Source organism: Stylophora pistillata, chromosome 2, assembly GCF_964205215.1.
Source record: "Stylophora pistillata chromosome 2, jaStyPist1.2, whole genome shotgun sequence".
NCBI lineage: Eukaryota > Metazoa > Cnidaria > Anthozoa > Scleractinia > Pocilloporidae > Stylophora > Stylophora pistillata.
The window spans coordinates 58,200,068-58,216,112 of NC_142520.1; the positions used below are offsets into that span (position 1 = coordinate 58,200,068).

The 16,045-nt window shown below is 38.2% G+C and overlaps 1 protein-coding gene and 3 pseudogenes across 2 annotated transcripts; 2 read left to right on the forward strand and 2 right to left on the reverse strand.

Moving 5' to 3' along the window:
- Positions 1-16,045, forward strand: part of LOC148740617 (uncharacterized) — a 1,045,961-nt pseudogene that overhangs the window by 608,649 nt on the left and 421,267 nt on the right.
- LOC111327796 (uncharacterized) lies at positions 311-1,923 on the reverse strand. Its single transcript, XM_022932067.2, has one exon. It carries the CDS (start codon positions 1,921-1,923, stop codon positions 1,069-1,071), a length of 855 nt encoding a protein of 284 aa, XP_022787802.1. The 3' UTR covers positions 311-1,068.
- On the forward strand, positions 1,925-15,809 carry LOC111327757 (uncharacterized; annotated as a pseudogene). Its single transcript, XR_015996686.1, has 11 exons — positions 1,925-2,926; positions 5,953-8,012; positions 10,071-10,971; positions 11,212-11,463; positions 11,956-12,230; positions 12,478-12,593; positions 12,698-12,762; positions 13,061-13,206; positions 13,335-15,058; positions 15,281-15,333; positions 15,755-15,809. The product of XR_015996686.1 is annotated as an uncharacterized LOC111327757 (transcript).
- LOC148740646 (uncharacterized) lies at positions 9,107-9,868 on the reverse strand (annotated as a pseudogene).

Genomic DNA, 16,045 nt, shown 5'->3' on the forward strand with positions numbered 1-16,045 from the left:
GTGCAAGGCCTTGTCCGAATTGAATTCTGAGACCACTAGGAATTAAACTCGACGAATGTGCGAATTGTATTTAAACATAAATGTGCACTAGCCACGACCCACTACAGATAGCTGCTTCTGAATAACTCTGCAGAGTGTGTTGTTTCCTCCAAATGCATCTTTGTAATAGCGACAATGAGGGGGGTTTCTTTCATATAGATTCAAGGACAAATATGTATTGAAGGATGAGGATTTGTTTCTTGGGGCCCGAACCAGCTGGTGGCCCCTAGAGACCATTTTTGTGTGGCTTAAAAACAAAAACAACGACAACAACAGCTACACTTTATTACCAAAATAGAGAAACTATTGATTACAAAAAAAGAATCAAAATAGATTACTGTAGTTTACTACCTACGTTAAGTCTAACAGTTTGAGAGAGCCGCCTCGGCACCAAGAGCACCTCATTCACACTATACTTTATAGTTAATAGAAATAGCTAGAAATGCACCGTGTGAAAAGTCATGTCGGACTTTTCTCATAAAGTTCCAATATGGTGGCTAGTTTCGTTTGAATAAAATTAGTTTCCAAATATAAGCCCTCAGAGGCTTAAATACGAAATGGCTCTGAGTGGGAGGCTTTCAAATTGGGGAGAGGCTTTGTTCGTGGAGACGTGTGAACAGAAGGCGAACTTTCGGAATTTGAAGCAGAATCCGTTTGGAAATCGGCGTTTAGCTAATGTTACTGAGTACTGTAAAGGGGACAAGAAGAGATTAACTCGTCGACGATAATCACCAAAAGCCATACTTATCCATCCTTTTGTTGAATCAAAGTTACCAGGTGCAAGAACAAAATGATGCATGCATATTTAGTCCTATTTTCTAAAAGAAGATAAGAGCTTCACTCCTAAACGACTCTGTGACTTAGTTCCTTTGGAAAACAATCGCCATCCATTGGCTTGATCGTAAATCGAGCTCGCATAAATGATGAAATTAGGCTAAACCAATTACACTGATTCTATTTTTTAACAACATCGAAGGATTTCTACCTTGAGAGAAACAACGGGCACTTACCATAACAATACACGTACAATTAATGTTCCTTCTTTGATGTTGTTTCGGCCTTACTCATCAGATCATAGTGTTCGTATTGCACCACAACGAAGACAAAGAAAGGCTTGTTCTTGGGCCAGGTGAGGACTTTAGGGTAAACACGCAGGTCTTCAGCTAGTAAGAAGACTATGAGGGTCGTCAGGTAGTAAAAGCCGAACCCAATGAACACATGCCAAAGAGTGTGTCCAAAGATGACGATGACGAAACGGTGGTTATCGAATAACACACATACCACCTCATCAAGGATCCAGAAGAGGTACGCCGACATTACCGAGAAGATGGTTTTCCACACAAGATTGAACATTGCTTGTCGGCTTGGGTGTTTTGGCGTTCCTAAGTGGTCCCGTTGGAACCAAATGATCATTAACCCGATCAAAACGAATATCCAAATCCCATCAAACGTGATCCAAGAGATCCAGGATTTCTTTAGAGTAATTCCCAAAACATGAGCAAAGAACGGGTAGATAGAGAAAAACATGATCAGCAAGTACGAGGATACCTTGTAAAATAAATTTTCTCCTTTAGGGATGCAACTCATGTAGACAATGTTGATGGCCTGGAGGAAGTTCAGTTGGACGTCAAGGACTCGGTAGAAACCTTCCCACAAATTCCAATGGAAGCAGAAACTAGCGATGCCATAGCCGAACAAAGTAGAGTACAGAAACTTGCCTCCCTCGGTTACTCTCCTGGACAGTAACACGCCAAAGAGACCAAGGGCAGCGACGAACAAGCACGCCAACATGGGCAGCGGCTCTTTGATAGGACCAACCGGTGCAAACACGCTTGACCAACAAGTTCCAGGATGAGGTTTTGTAAAAGTCTGATTGTTGCCCATTTTCTAAGGAGACATTGTTTCAAAGTTTGCCCTTAAAAGTTTACCATTTAAAGGGTTACTATATAATCATCGGGCGTTCCGTTTCTAGGGTTGGGTAATTTCGTATATCAAGTTTTCCTAGTCTTGATGAGACAGGCTTTTTTCTTGTAGTATATTCCTGATAAAAAACAAAGGACGTCTGAAGAACACTCCTAGCGCAATCAACTCGATCGTAGTTGTCTAACTTACCGCAACTCCACTCCCTTCCCCGCATGAAAGAAAAGAAAAAGAAACCGCAAAAAGGAAAAATCAACCAAAACAAACAAATGGAGAGGAGAGGGTTGAAGCATTAACTCGAAGATTGAACCTCTTTTAAATTATTTTCCCAATGGGACACTTTTTCCCTTTCTGTGTTTTTTACAATTTCAATTACGACCAACATATCGAGCACGTAAAGATGATTGTCACCGCAACCTGCTTGTTACTTGCGCAACACGTTTTATTCTGGTTTGTTTAGTTTTTACTAATTATCAGTTTTGTTACGTTTAAGCTTTATTGACGTCGTGATATCTAGGGCCGGAATCAAACTTCGTTACATAACCTTTGAAATCGATATAATCAGCCACTATTATTTCATGAGCGTGCGTTGGATATGAGATGATAGATGGCCAACGAGGCGCGTAGCGCCTCGTTGGCTATAATCATCTCATATCCGAACAAGCGCGAGTGGAATAATTGTTTTATCGAAAAAAAAAAAAACGCCCCCAAGATATTAGACAAATCTTCTCGACTTTATTTTGTAAGAAGAAACCCGATGTTACAATGTACAGATATTAGATTATGGTATATTGGCTCATATACCATAATGGCTAAGCGAATAAAAAGTCTTGAATTGCATTATCCAATGATCCAGTTTTTAATTATACGTTTTATCTGTTGAGTTACATGCTCCGTAGTCCTCTCGCTATCGTAAGTTCTTAAAGCTATCATTCTATCGATTGCTACCCGCAGGAGCAAGATCAAAGTAAGTCTAATCACATATCTTCAGTTTTAATCGTTTTCTTTCATTTATTAGATCTGTGTTCTTATCGGTATCCTTGATTTATGTTGTAGCATTAGCTTACATAAGCCTTTCCTTTTCTTTTTTATCGTTTGCCTCTAGTTCGAACCACACATCTACAACCTCTATTTGATTCACCGCCGCTTCTTCCAATAAACATTCTGATTGATTTAACTTGATTTCTGTAGAATTATTCAACCGATCAACGTGTGTTCGATTAATATTGTTCAAGCTCAGTCCTGGGGTTAAGTTTCCGTTATTTCAATCTGTGCGTTACTTCGCCCTGAAAGGTCACACTGCTCTGCTGCAATGATATAAAAAAAGTTACCTATAGAATAAAAACGGCGAGTAAGACCTATTCCTGTTGAATCCAAGCAATTCTGGAAGGATATGTCTTCAATAATATTTTTTTTCGTTTTAATTTTTCGAATGTCCAAGTTGGGGTTTGTCAAGAGAAGCGCGGTCCGTAAGAATGGACTTGAATGAGTAAAGGCTCGGTCTTCAAGTGTAGACCAACCCACCCTCGTCTATTTGGAATTTTTGAGTTATAAAATATCTTTCATTTGACCTATTAACGCTTTGCATAATTTGGAGAAGCAAAAGTCCATTGATTGACGGACTCATGAATAAAGTCAATACTGAAATGATCCTGGTCCGGTATCGCAAACAAATTATGCTTGCATAACGAGATCTAGAGAGTACTTGTGAACAGTTATCCCACAGGCGGCCGTTGGTGATAGATTTGACTTGCTCTATTAACGCTTTGCACAATTTGGTAAACCTTTCCGTCTTTGTTTTATAAGAACAAACAGGATGTTACGTGTACACCTACTATATTTGTAGTGCATTGTATCGTTGCTCACAACCCACGAAGGCTAAACCAAACAGCCTCTGGAATTGTATCATCCAATGATTCAGTTTTTGATGACGGATAAATGACAGTCTTTAGAGAAACGACAGGATTTGAGAATAGTGCTATGACGTCATGTCATTTCATAACAAGTGCCTTTCTTAAGACTTCCTTTAGGGAGGGGTTAGTAATACCTCGTGCAAAACCAAAATTTTTAAGACAGATTTGCGGTGAAAACATTGTCTATCTTGATTAATATACTACAGCAAATAAGATCGATTTAAATTTACAAAAAAGATGTTCAAATACTTGGTATACACGTCTTAAATATTTCCCCCACGCTACCCCCCTTAACGTTTTGTTTGGAAGGTTTGCCATGAAACACTTAGGGAATATAAAGTCAAGCAAGATAAACGCACTTCCCAGAAACTGGTTCAAAACATACGAACTGGCCAAGAAAGCTATGGCGTATCGCATCTTCTAGTTCCAAGGACTGCTAATCAAGATCGCCTATTAAAATAAGTTTAGACCGGAGATAAAATTTCCAGACTTTAAAACATCATTTTAAGGGAAGAACTTCTTAATTATTCCGTGCACGTCTGTAATTGTTATCCTTGTCATCCAAACTAGCAACAAAGTGTAAATCAAGTTATCGAAAAGCACAGTTTGTCTATAGATCCAAGTATTTTATTGCAAACATGGATCAGTGATCATTACGCAAACTAAATATTTTTCTACCGTTTTTTTAATCGTTCGAGAAATTTCTAGAGCAAAATTAATGATCTACATGAGTTGAATCACACAAGTACATTTATTATGAAACGCCTTGTATGAGAGATTAGAAATGAACAGAGATTATGCATAAAGCTAAGTTTGTGGATTATGCATTACCCTTGAGTCCGCGAACCCTTTCCGTTCGAAAATGCATGCAGACAAACAAAACACTAAAACAAAACAAATCTTAAAATATCCTCTCCTGCATGAAAGGTTTCCTTGCCGATTCACGGGTTTGAATCCAAGAATCAGCTAAGAACATTTCGGTAAAAAAAAAAAAGTGTATTTACGATTTGCTTACCTTTCTAATATCTGTTTTTCCCTACAGCGGCCCCAAGTTTCGTCAAACAGGCAAGAAAATTCTCCTGAATTGCATGAAGTGAGAGAAATAGGAAAAAGAGTTTTGATACCCCACTTCCGACTTACCCTTGGCATCTTTTTCAAAACGAGGCCTGGTGCTCAACCAATCTTGTGAAATTGAGTTTAATTTGCATGTGAATGAAAACTTATTATCATATGAAAGGATGAGAACCAGGACTCGTTTTGAAAATTAGGCCAAGGGTAATTCGGAAATGGGCTATTGTACCATCTGTGAACTGATTGTTTGAATCTATAATGCCCAAGTAAACGTGACGTTCGTGACGCATAACGAGATGAATCGTTCTGTCACTTGATTGGTGAAATTGTGAGCAGTGGAGGATGAGACTGCTAATTATCGTCGCGTCCGTTACACTAAGTTCTGATGTTTACGTGATCATTTCTAAAGAGAAGTTTGTTTTACACTTCATCCCTCTTGAGCTCGCTGGCCCTTCATTAAAAACTGCATTCAGCTGTATAATTGATTTCCTTTCATCTGGAATGTCAATCAAACGAGCCTCATTCATCGATAGTTACACACTCAATTACTTAACACAATCAAATTTCCGAGAAATATCAAACAGAAATGGAAAAGTGGTGCATGCATTATAAATGAGCTAAATGCAAGTTTTTGGAAAAAAAAATATGTTGAAATGGGAATAGTTTGTTGTTGGTTTCCAAATTAAGGGATTGAATATCAATAAAACACAGTGATCGGTGATAGGCATTAGTTCTTGTAGGCCTACTCAATAGTCTGACTCAAAGTGGCCGCAGGGTGTAATAACTCCACTGTCATGTATGTAACTTCTACCCACCTCATATGGGAAAGCTTAGGAAACTGTGACCGTGTTGGTTCGTGTACAAATATTGATAAAGCAAGACTCGTTAATTAATATTCTTCGGGTCAACTGATTCTCTTAGGCTGACTCATTATGAATTCAAGTCATTTCTACGTTTTTAAAGTATCTTTACTTTCAGCTTTTTTTTTTTTTTTGTCGTTTTCTCGAAGAAGACTGAAACTGTGGGTGGCAAGACAACGGGAAGACGAAAAGGTTTTAAAAAGGGATAAGAAGACTACGCGGGAACCAGAAATTCGAATCAAAACCGGTAGAACTGTGGATCGAGGATATGCATCAATACGTAACTCAATAGCACAATGGGAAGCACAAGTTTCTGTTATTAGTTCCTGCGGAATAGCATGTTTTTGTTGGTAAGGAAGTTGTTTTCACGTGTCAGACCATGAATTAGCTAAGTTCAATTCGGATTGATTTAAATCGTAACAGCTTCCCACTCCAAAGTCAAATGCTTATTCAACTGAACTGCAATCAACTATGTAGCAAGCATAACCATTATGAAGGCTCATAGGTTACAAGCAAACTGTGGGCTGACCCTTTTATTCGTTTCCATTTTTAATTCGTGCTTGTAACATTGGGTGGTATCATTGTTTGATTTTCCAAAGAGCGCGATCAAGTATTAGAAGTGTTTGAATAAACCTTTATTTGCAAAAGAATTAGTATGATACCATCTTACACAGGATTAGAGAGAGAGAGAGAAACAAGAGGAAATCGCTGGCGTTAAGTTACAAGATGTCTTAACACTTCACATTCCTTTTCACCATTCATCCGTATGGGTCGGTTAAAAAAACAGAAGTATTTCTTGAAATGTCCTGAAGAAGGGAGAAAAGTTTTTTCCTTTGATCGAAAGGGGTGAAGTTCCCTTTATGGAAGAGGGGATATTTCTTAATCGGCAAAAGAACCCACTCGATCACAAGGAACAACCTTGTGACGACCCTGTTCAAGCTTTAGTTGAACTGCACGTGCTCAGAGCATTGTTAACTTACTGACCGTCAAAACAAACTGAGTCAGTTCTCAATGACTGTGACTTCGCGCTTACTCGGACCAATATCGATTTCCTCCTGGATTACCAAGGGATGTGTGTATATTTAGTTTTTATACTCATTGAACTTTAAGTCCGACGGTATTTGGGTATTTACCTATCGCCCAGTGTCTCGTCATTGCAACTGTCTTGCCTAAACTTCCAGAAATGGTGTGTTTTTTTCCTTTAACTTACACTAACGTTTTTGAATTAATGTTTTGGCATTATCAAACAAATATTGTTTGTTTGATCGGAAGCATTACATATGCTACTGTTCATCTGTGAGATTCTTATAAAAGTGTTATGGTCAGTGTTCTGACAACAGATGTTTGATCTTCCAATATGAGTTGGCCTGCATGCCATCATGCTACCGATAGTAGTTATCATGAAGCAATTACTGTGGGGCTCGTAATAAGAGAGGATAACCGATGTGAATTATTCAGAGTAAGCAGGAATCAATCAGAGTCGATCAATCAGTCAGAGAACAAAGATTAAAGAAGACTGAAGAGAACAGGTCGGGAGTCCTTGGTGTCTTTCGCTCAGAGCCTGTTACGCTTTGCAGCTAGTTTTCCTCGTCATTGTGAAAGAAGAATTTCATACTTCGTAACTGTGTCCAACTTTAGAATTTCTTGATGTCGCAGCAGTCCTCTGTGCTAATTTCCCCTCAGAAAGAATTACTTCTTCCACACCACAGCAAACATTAACGTACCAGAATAGGGAACAAATAGAAATCAAACAGAGTTGCCATGTGTGCGAAAAACGTAAAGAATGCGCAGAGATACTTTCCATCTGCAACCGGTTAGCATGAAATTCGCGCGACGAACATCATGTTGAGGGCCAAGCGACCTGGTGGCGTTGGTAATAAATGATTCATAATTTAGGCGAGACATGTTCAGCTAATTCACTAAGTCACGTGCCAGGACAGACTGAGGAAGTGTTTTCATTATTCGCTTTAGTTTCTTCAGCTTTTACGGATATGGACTGCTGCTTCACGTCTTGTTGTTCCGCCTTTTCGGATATCAATATTGATATGCGGCTAAGTGTGTTTAATATATTTCGTTTTTGAGCGATATATCATTAGAGTCAATAATTGTCTCGTGTACAGAGGTTGTCTCCGTGTATTGTAGTTACAATTCAAAGAAATCACGAGAGGACGTTTTTGACTAAAGAAGGAAAACAAAAACCTGTCAGCAGGTAAACCTATGACTTCTTTTCTCGTTAGCTCGTTAAACGTCGCAGAACTCCAAGTTAACCAAGAATCTAGACACCATAAAGATCGTTGAGACCATTTTTGGATAGGCCGAGCAAACTAATTACATCGATCTCTGAAACAGTAACTCGCCTGAAGTGTGACGTGTGTTTTGAGATGGAATTGAAAGCTTCTTTTTTAAATTCGCTGCTGCTGATATCTGATATCTGCAAGAGACTTGGTAGACTCAATAGACATCGAGCTGAATGACTCTCCAATCCCTCTTATTGATCAGAACATATCCATAACCTCTCCCGTGTCGAGTGTTAAGTCAACAGAAGAAGTCGCTCTCTATACTGATAGTGAATTATCACAGATTTCAACTCGATGGTATATAATTAGGTAGTTCGTGATCTTATTTCATCGAAGCTTTTGACTTTGCAAATTCACTTACCTTGTGCCAGATTGCCGTGCGTTTGCAAGCAGTCAGCCTTCCCAGTATGGAAAGAGCTCGTGCCTTTGCAATTATCATTCTTACCATCTTGAACATTATTGTGGCTTGCTGTAGTGAGTAGAAAAAGTGTATTTCCTTTAATCTCGCACAGCTTTGTGATGCTTTTAAACTTGAAAGTTCTTCAGACATGAAAACCAGTTGAAGATTGTTTGTTATTTTGTGTCGATAAATGAACTATTTACTTTGAAGGTTTTCAGTCATAGTATTATTTCACTCTGGTTGAGATTAATCCTCGCTAAAAAAATTAATGTACTTTGTATTCTGTATTTTTTTGTTTGATAACTAGAGAGTAACTTTACTCAAGTGGATTCTAATTCAAGTTTGGTACGCTTGACATTTCACACTCGTGCGGATTTTAAACATATGTTTATTCAGATTTCATCAAGTAATTTATAGGTATACTCTTTCGTATCAAAAGAGATTTCTTAAGACATAAAACTGTAAAAACGAACGATAAAATCCGACGCTTCGGAGTAGTCATGACTCCATTATCAAGGAAAATATAAGAGATCATGCAAATTGCAACGTATAAAGCGTTTTTGGCGCGAAGAATTAACATAATAGGGTGCGAAGATCATAAAAATACTATAAAAATACTTTCGCACGAATGGAGTCTGATTGCACGTTGAGATTAGGCTTTAACGCTCTTATTAAAAGAATTTCGTACATTAAGCAGTCAAATTTTTTTCTGCATTTCTTAAGCACTTCGAAACGCTTTAGCAGGTCCTGGGGCATTGTCCCGTGCACTCTCCTTATAGTGTTTGTCAATGGGGGAGGATTGTTGTTTAGGTCCTTTTTACACGATTATGTAAATGTCCGCGTGTGTAACCTACATCACCCGCATCACACAGGTCACATTGAAAAATGTAAACAACACACTGCTGATTTACAATTGGTGGCTTTGGTTCCTTCATGTATAGTTCTTGTTCAATTTTTCGGCTCACAAACACAGGCTGGATGGTGGCGTGTACTCAGTTTAGGCTTAGGTCCTTAAGTTGTTTCCTCACAATATCTGCTGAGATTTGGTCTTAAAATGGTAAAACCACTCGAATCTTGTCGTTTTTCTCTTGAGATGGTGATAAAGGCTGTTGTTGGTCTCAAATTTTGGAGTCAACGAAGCTTTTAATCTGATAGTAGAATTAACAAGATGTTTGGGATACTCCAACCTTGAGAATACTGATTTCAAACGGTCACATTCGTCGGAAAAATCGTGTCCAAGATGAAGATGAACGATGAGCTCGATCAAGCATAGTTCTTAGTAAAGCCTTTTTGTAGCGATTGTCGCCATGACTCTAGTAGTGTAAGAGTAGACCTGAATTGGTGGGTTTTACATACACCTTTGTCTCTATTTGTGGCGATCTGTTCGGCAACTGGATACCCAGAAATGGGAGCATTCCATTGCGTTCGGTTTCCCTCGTGAATTTTACAGAGGAATGTGCTTTCTTAAGTGTGTCTCAAAAGTTAGATGCTGTTTCTATATTGGGCATGATGGTATACTCTTTCATTTAATTATTCTATTTCTTTTGTCCTGACTTTATTCTTGTTACAGCTGCAGGCAAGCATTTCCTCCAGTTAACGCTTCTGTGAGAGCAGCTTACTGTATATTTTACGAGTATAAAGGCGAATTATGTAAAAACATAATTACAAGTCAAACGTTTATGGTGACCAATCCACGTTGGATTTTGGTGAAAGGGAAACTGGGAACTCGAACAGTTTTCTAAAATTGATTGAAATCACGCCGAAGTGCAGGCTCATTATCAGAGACTTGTTCTGTCGCTATCACTTCCCACAGTGCGATGAAACACTGGGACAGCCCAAAAAACGTCGGATTTGTCGCAGCTCATGCGAATATGTTGACCAAGTCGTTTGTAAAAGAGAATTAGCGTTAATCAGAGATGCACCGGCCTTAGTGTAAATGGTACGATCTTCCCGGTAAGTGTAACACCATCCTCATCAAATCCTTTATTTGAACAAGTTACCCTCATCGTCTGGTCATATCTTAAACTCGTTAGCACTAACAGGTTGTTGTGCTTTGTGTCCGGGGGGAGATAGATTGCACCATGTGATGCCTTTCCCCTCCCAGGTGTGTAAATAATGAGTACCGGCGATCTGTCAGGGAAATTTGCCGAAAGGTGCAGAGGGGACGGGGGAGAATAGGTTAGCCGTGATGGATTAGAATCTCATCTTAAGGGAGCAAAAAAAGGGTAGTGTCATGAAAAGTAGGAACGTTCCGGCAACATAATGAGCCACATGGCTTGTGTGAATATGCAAACAGACAGACCAAGATAAGCACACACAAATTTAAACATATACAAAATCAGATGCTAGAAAATGACTGTATAAGTTTTTGTTAATGACATTAGACGCTTTCTTGCTTTCACTTCGCTTTTCTAACAGCAAATGCCATCACTTTTCTTCATTTCCCATAGGTGATGACACTGAAAGTACAGGTCTGTTTCAAATGTTCTGAGTTTGTATTTTTCGATCTCTAGTGGAATGTTATCCGATGGGTCCATTGTTCTTTGAACAAACGTAACATGATGTTATCAAAATTAATAGACTATTTCTATAAATGTCAAGTTATACGCCATGCGATGAAGAAATCTTTTTAAAAATTTTCCAATTGTACCACTCTCTTTACGCTCTATACGCTTTTCGGTGCTTTAACATCAAAGTGCGATTTATCTCAGATTGTTACTATGGCGAGGGAGTTGGTAACCATGGCAACGTAAACACAACTCGGTCTGGTCGTACATGTCAGCCTTGGAAATCTCAGTGTCCTCACCGTCATTGGCGGATTCCTAAAGATGTTGCCGATTCCAAAAATGACTCGAACATGTTTCGTTACCCGGACAGAAGTGCCCCTAATGGACCATGGTGTTATACCACTGACCCAAATGTTCGATGGGAATATTGCAATGTATTACGATGTCCTCCAAGGGGTAACTTTAATCATAAAGGGAACTTACTCGGGAACCAAAGAACTTTAGCGTCAATGGAAGACTGAATTTATAAATATGAATGATTATTTTTAAATTTTTCCAACATAATTTAGAGGCATAACATGTAGGTACCGACGAAAAACAAACTGGGATGGTATTATCTGTAGCATAATTTCCTTCGCTTTGTTTCATGGGTAAAAAAGTTTTGGTAGAAGATTTCATAATATGACTCAAGGTCTGCCTAAGAGAAATCACAGATGAAGGGCACATATATATAGATTAATTACCAGAGTCTTGGATCAAGGTGCAAGAACCAAGACAAATTCTTCTTCAGGGATCTAAAACATTCATTAATAGCTTAGATGTAGCATGATCTCAGTCCTCTTGGATTCTTGAATTGGTTCCAGATCCTACCAGAGGAACACAGTCTTTTTTTTTTGCACAAAATATTTGAGAGATAAAACTTGGTTTTACTTACTTTTGTTCTACCAGTTCCAGAGGAGGCTCCCACTTTCCTTAAAGGCCATCCTCTTAATTCAACTGCGATTTTAATCAACTGGAAAAACATACCTCCTTCTCGACATAAAGGGCAATTGTTGGGTTATAGGATTCAATACCGGAGCTTCGGGTCCGAGCTCTATAAAGACGCAAATACCACGACTAACTTGGCTCAGAATGTTATTACAGATCTCCATCCAAACACCATCCAAATGAAATTGGCCACGGGCGAACTAGCAAGGTCCTTGTCATAAGAACCCTTTCTTTCGGTAAGTAAGGTATAAACTACTTTCCAAACAAACTAAAAGAAAGCAGTCGAGAGCTTTGTTAGATAACCGGACGCGGATGACTCGTTAGGGATGTCCCAAGATTTCATGAACGGGGAAATGAAGTCCATGCCGCTGAACATGACGCCTGGAGACTCATTAAATTTCTTCTTCCGAGTTAGGAACCACCGTACTAAGTCTTAACATATTTGGAAATCTAGTACCAACCTTTTCTTTGGTTGATTTTCAGGTTCAGAAATATTTGAGGTTGACTTTCAGCTGATAATCGACTCTGATTTTACCAGCGATCTACTCAACAGTAGCAGTAAAAGGTTCTTGGAGATGGCCGAAGTCATTAAAGTTTCAGTAAGTAACAATTGGTTTGGTAAACATTGATCAGTGTGTGGCGATGTAGTGCTTTCAAATTTTTAGTTACTTTGTTTTAAATAAAACATTGTTTTTTCATTTAGATAAAACACCATTTCAATAAATCTTCTTTTTTGAAGATATATGACGTCATAACTATACTTTTCAGGTAAGCTAGAGTGACCATTTTTACCCTCGTTTAAACCCTTGTTTAACTTGGCTAATTTTCGGTTTCTAGACACTGCCACTTTCAAAATGAGGCCAAGTCAAGAACATGATTTGTTTAAAATCAAATTCTTTGCATAAGAATAAAATTTCATTCCATATCTCAGACTGCGGTTTTGATCGCCCACACATCTTGAAACAGAAGCTGCGAGCACCTTGCAGTTTGCCAGCTCTCATGATCAATATTAACTTACTTATCGCTAATTAGTCCTTTTTTGAGTTTAGCGTGCCATTCTCTTTAGAAATGGCAGCCTAAAGGCAGACATTAAAGTCCTTGAAACAATAAATATAAACACAACGGACGAAGAAGATGTTCTTAATCAGTTAATAGGAGGGGTGCTTTCATCCTCTGGAGTTCGGCTTAAAGTTACTTCCATACTAGTTCAGGGTAAGGAAGGCTTTGTCAAGATCATCTAAATAATTTGAATAACTCAAAATACTGCCAGCTATGTACTTTTGAAGCTGCATTTGTTTGTTAATTATTGTTGATATGTTGATACTTTCTTCATTCACTAGAAACGCAGAGGCCTCCTAAAAGTTTCTCCGTAAATAATGTACAGACAACATACTTTATATTGACATGGGAGGAGCCAGAGTATGGTAGCTTATACCAGATAAACAACTACACTATAGAGCAAAAGATATCAAGAGTGAAGAACTTTACCAAAGTTTGGACAATTCCTTACCATGAAAACAGAATGATTATAGAGAACTTAGATCCCTCCACAGAATACAACATCAGATTATCAAGCAACAACATGTATGGAAGATCGGAGGGTGTACTGATAACACAGAACACACTACGTATGATGTGCTATCTTCGCACTAGATAGCGCTATTTATGCAATAGCGAAAATCAGACCTGAAAAAAATCAGGCCTGTACGGGACTCGAACCACTGACCTCTGCGATACTAGTGCAGCACTCTACCAATTGAGCTAACAAGCCAACTGGGAGCGGGCCGTTAAGTTGATTCGTAATAAACCCGTGAAAGTGATAAATGAGATGCAATGAATATATGAAGTTCATAAATTTTTTGAACTGCGGTATTAGCTACGTATGATGTGCGATCCTGGCAGTAGATAGCGCTATTTATGCAATAGCGAAAACTATTGCATAAATATCTATCTATCTACTGCGAGGGTCGCACATCATACGTATCTAATACCGCAAAATATCTAATACCGCAGTTCAAAATATATGAACTTTATATATTCATTGCATCTCACAGAACACACTGCCAGGTAATCAAATCATCTAGAGGGAGTTCCTTCCTAAATAATCAGCAGTATGTTGACAAGTTTATCCGCTTACATGCGGTATAGCATGACTCGTATAACTTCCAAATGGAGATTTTTAGAAAATTTATTAAATTAGTCAAAAACAAAAGGAATCGTCAACAATCGATAACTTAAGTCCATCAATAGCGACTGATTTAATTTTTTAACCCACAATTTTAATGGAAAAGTAGGGCCACCGTTGTTCTCCCAAAAGTGAAACTGAACTTTAATCGGAAAAATTTTACATTTTAGCTGTTTCGTCTTTTAACTCTTTACCTTAAACTGGAAAACAAGCAGATTATCGGTGGGGTATTGTTTAGAAAGTCCTTCGATGAATGTTTTGTATAATCTAGTTAACGTAATAGTTTGGATATATCAACGAAGTTGAAATGGTAAATTGGCCACCGTAACGATTACAAAAGCTGACGTTTCGAGCGTTAGCCCTTCGTCGGAGCCATAGTTAGTAGAGGTCTCCTCTACTAACTATGTCGGAGCGAATAGAGGAATTGTAGGTTGTGTGTGCTTTTAAGGCAGAAAATGGAGCTACGTTATTGGTGGGAACATGGCAACGAGAAAAACAAGAAGAAATTAGTGGAATGAAAAGCGTTCGTTGATCCCTGTGGGATTTAGACTGCCGGTTTGAAAGACGAGCTTTGGTTTTCAATTGAAATAAGCCAGCACATGCTTCCCTCGTCATGATAACGAAAAACTTTGAGAACAGGTCGGGCACTCTTAGCATTAATACTTTTATAGTGTTTAAATATAGCTGTACCAATTGCATGGTTTCCTTGATATACTAATGAGATCGAGATATAGGAATATTGAGGAGGTATGGTGATGGTACAATTTCAAATCAAAATCCGGTAAGAAATAAATTTGTGTTTATTGTAAAATAACCTTATAGCGCTGTTTTGTTTCAGATGGTCCTTTGGAGTGTTATTATGGGAGATTGAATCTGGAGGTAAACAATGTTAGCCTTGAGACTTTTTATCATCATTACTATTTTTGTCTTCTCTTCTATTTCAAACATGTTTATTTTGTATTGTTAACAGTGTTAACAGTGATTTGAAATTAGTGCCAGACCAGTCGGTCAGACGATAAAAAATTAAAATTAGACGTGTTACTAAGATAATTTGCTTACTCAACCATCAACAAAAACTGAATTATTTGTCTTTCCTATCAGGTAAAATGCCGTATTCTGGTCTTGGCGGAATGGAAATAATTAAATTTCTGAAGGTAAGACAAATTTTAACAAGGCCGTATGGATGCCCAAATAAAAAGTAAATAATGTAATCTTAAATGAAATGAGAACTCGGTCTGTCATAGTTTTTCAGCTCTAAGGTTGACTAAGCTAAACCGTTTTCATCTCACTGTTACGATATCATGAAGTCCTGCTGGAATTTGGATCCTACAAAGCGTCCTACCTTTTCTGAGCTTTTGGAATCACTCGAGGAGGAACTAAAAAACAAAGACGTAAGTCTTTGGTAGTCAGCCAAATTTAATGGTTTATGGTCCCCTGTACTCCTTGCCTTATAAAATTGAATTTATTAGCGAGGGACTGAAAGAAAATAGACAAAAGACAAATTTTTAACAAATATCAAAAATCTTCTTGACGGCCTGTTGCTCGATAATGTTTCTTCATTAATTTTTCCTTAAGGGCTCCCAGAAGGATGCGAGCGATCATGACTATGAAAAGAGCTGAGTGGTTTTTGAAAATACAATCAGATCTGGGTGGCATCGAAGATGACCTATCTTTTACTTCAAGTTGATTAGCTGAACAACGGTGCTCAAGTTATGTGGCGAAAGCTAATAAGAATGGTTCATTTACAGGTTGACCTAGTAAGCTGTGTGTTGTGCACAGAGTAAAAAAAAAACGTTAATCAAATCACCTTGAAAGTCAAAATAGATGTTTCTGTAATTGTCAGTAAAGGGCGTCAAAGAAATTATT

Excerpts from the sequence above, each read along its gene's own strand:
- LOC111327796 (XM_022932067.2), bottom strand. The coding sequence starts at position 1,923 with ATGGGCAACAATCAGACTTTTACAAAACCTCATCCTGGAACTTGTTGG.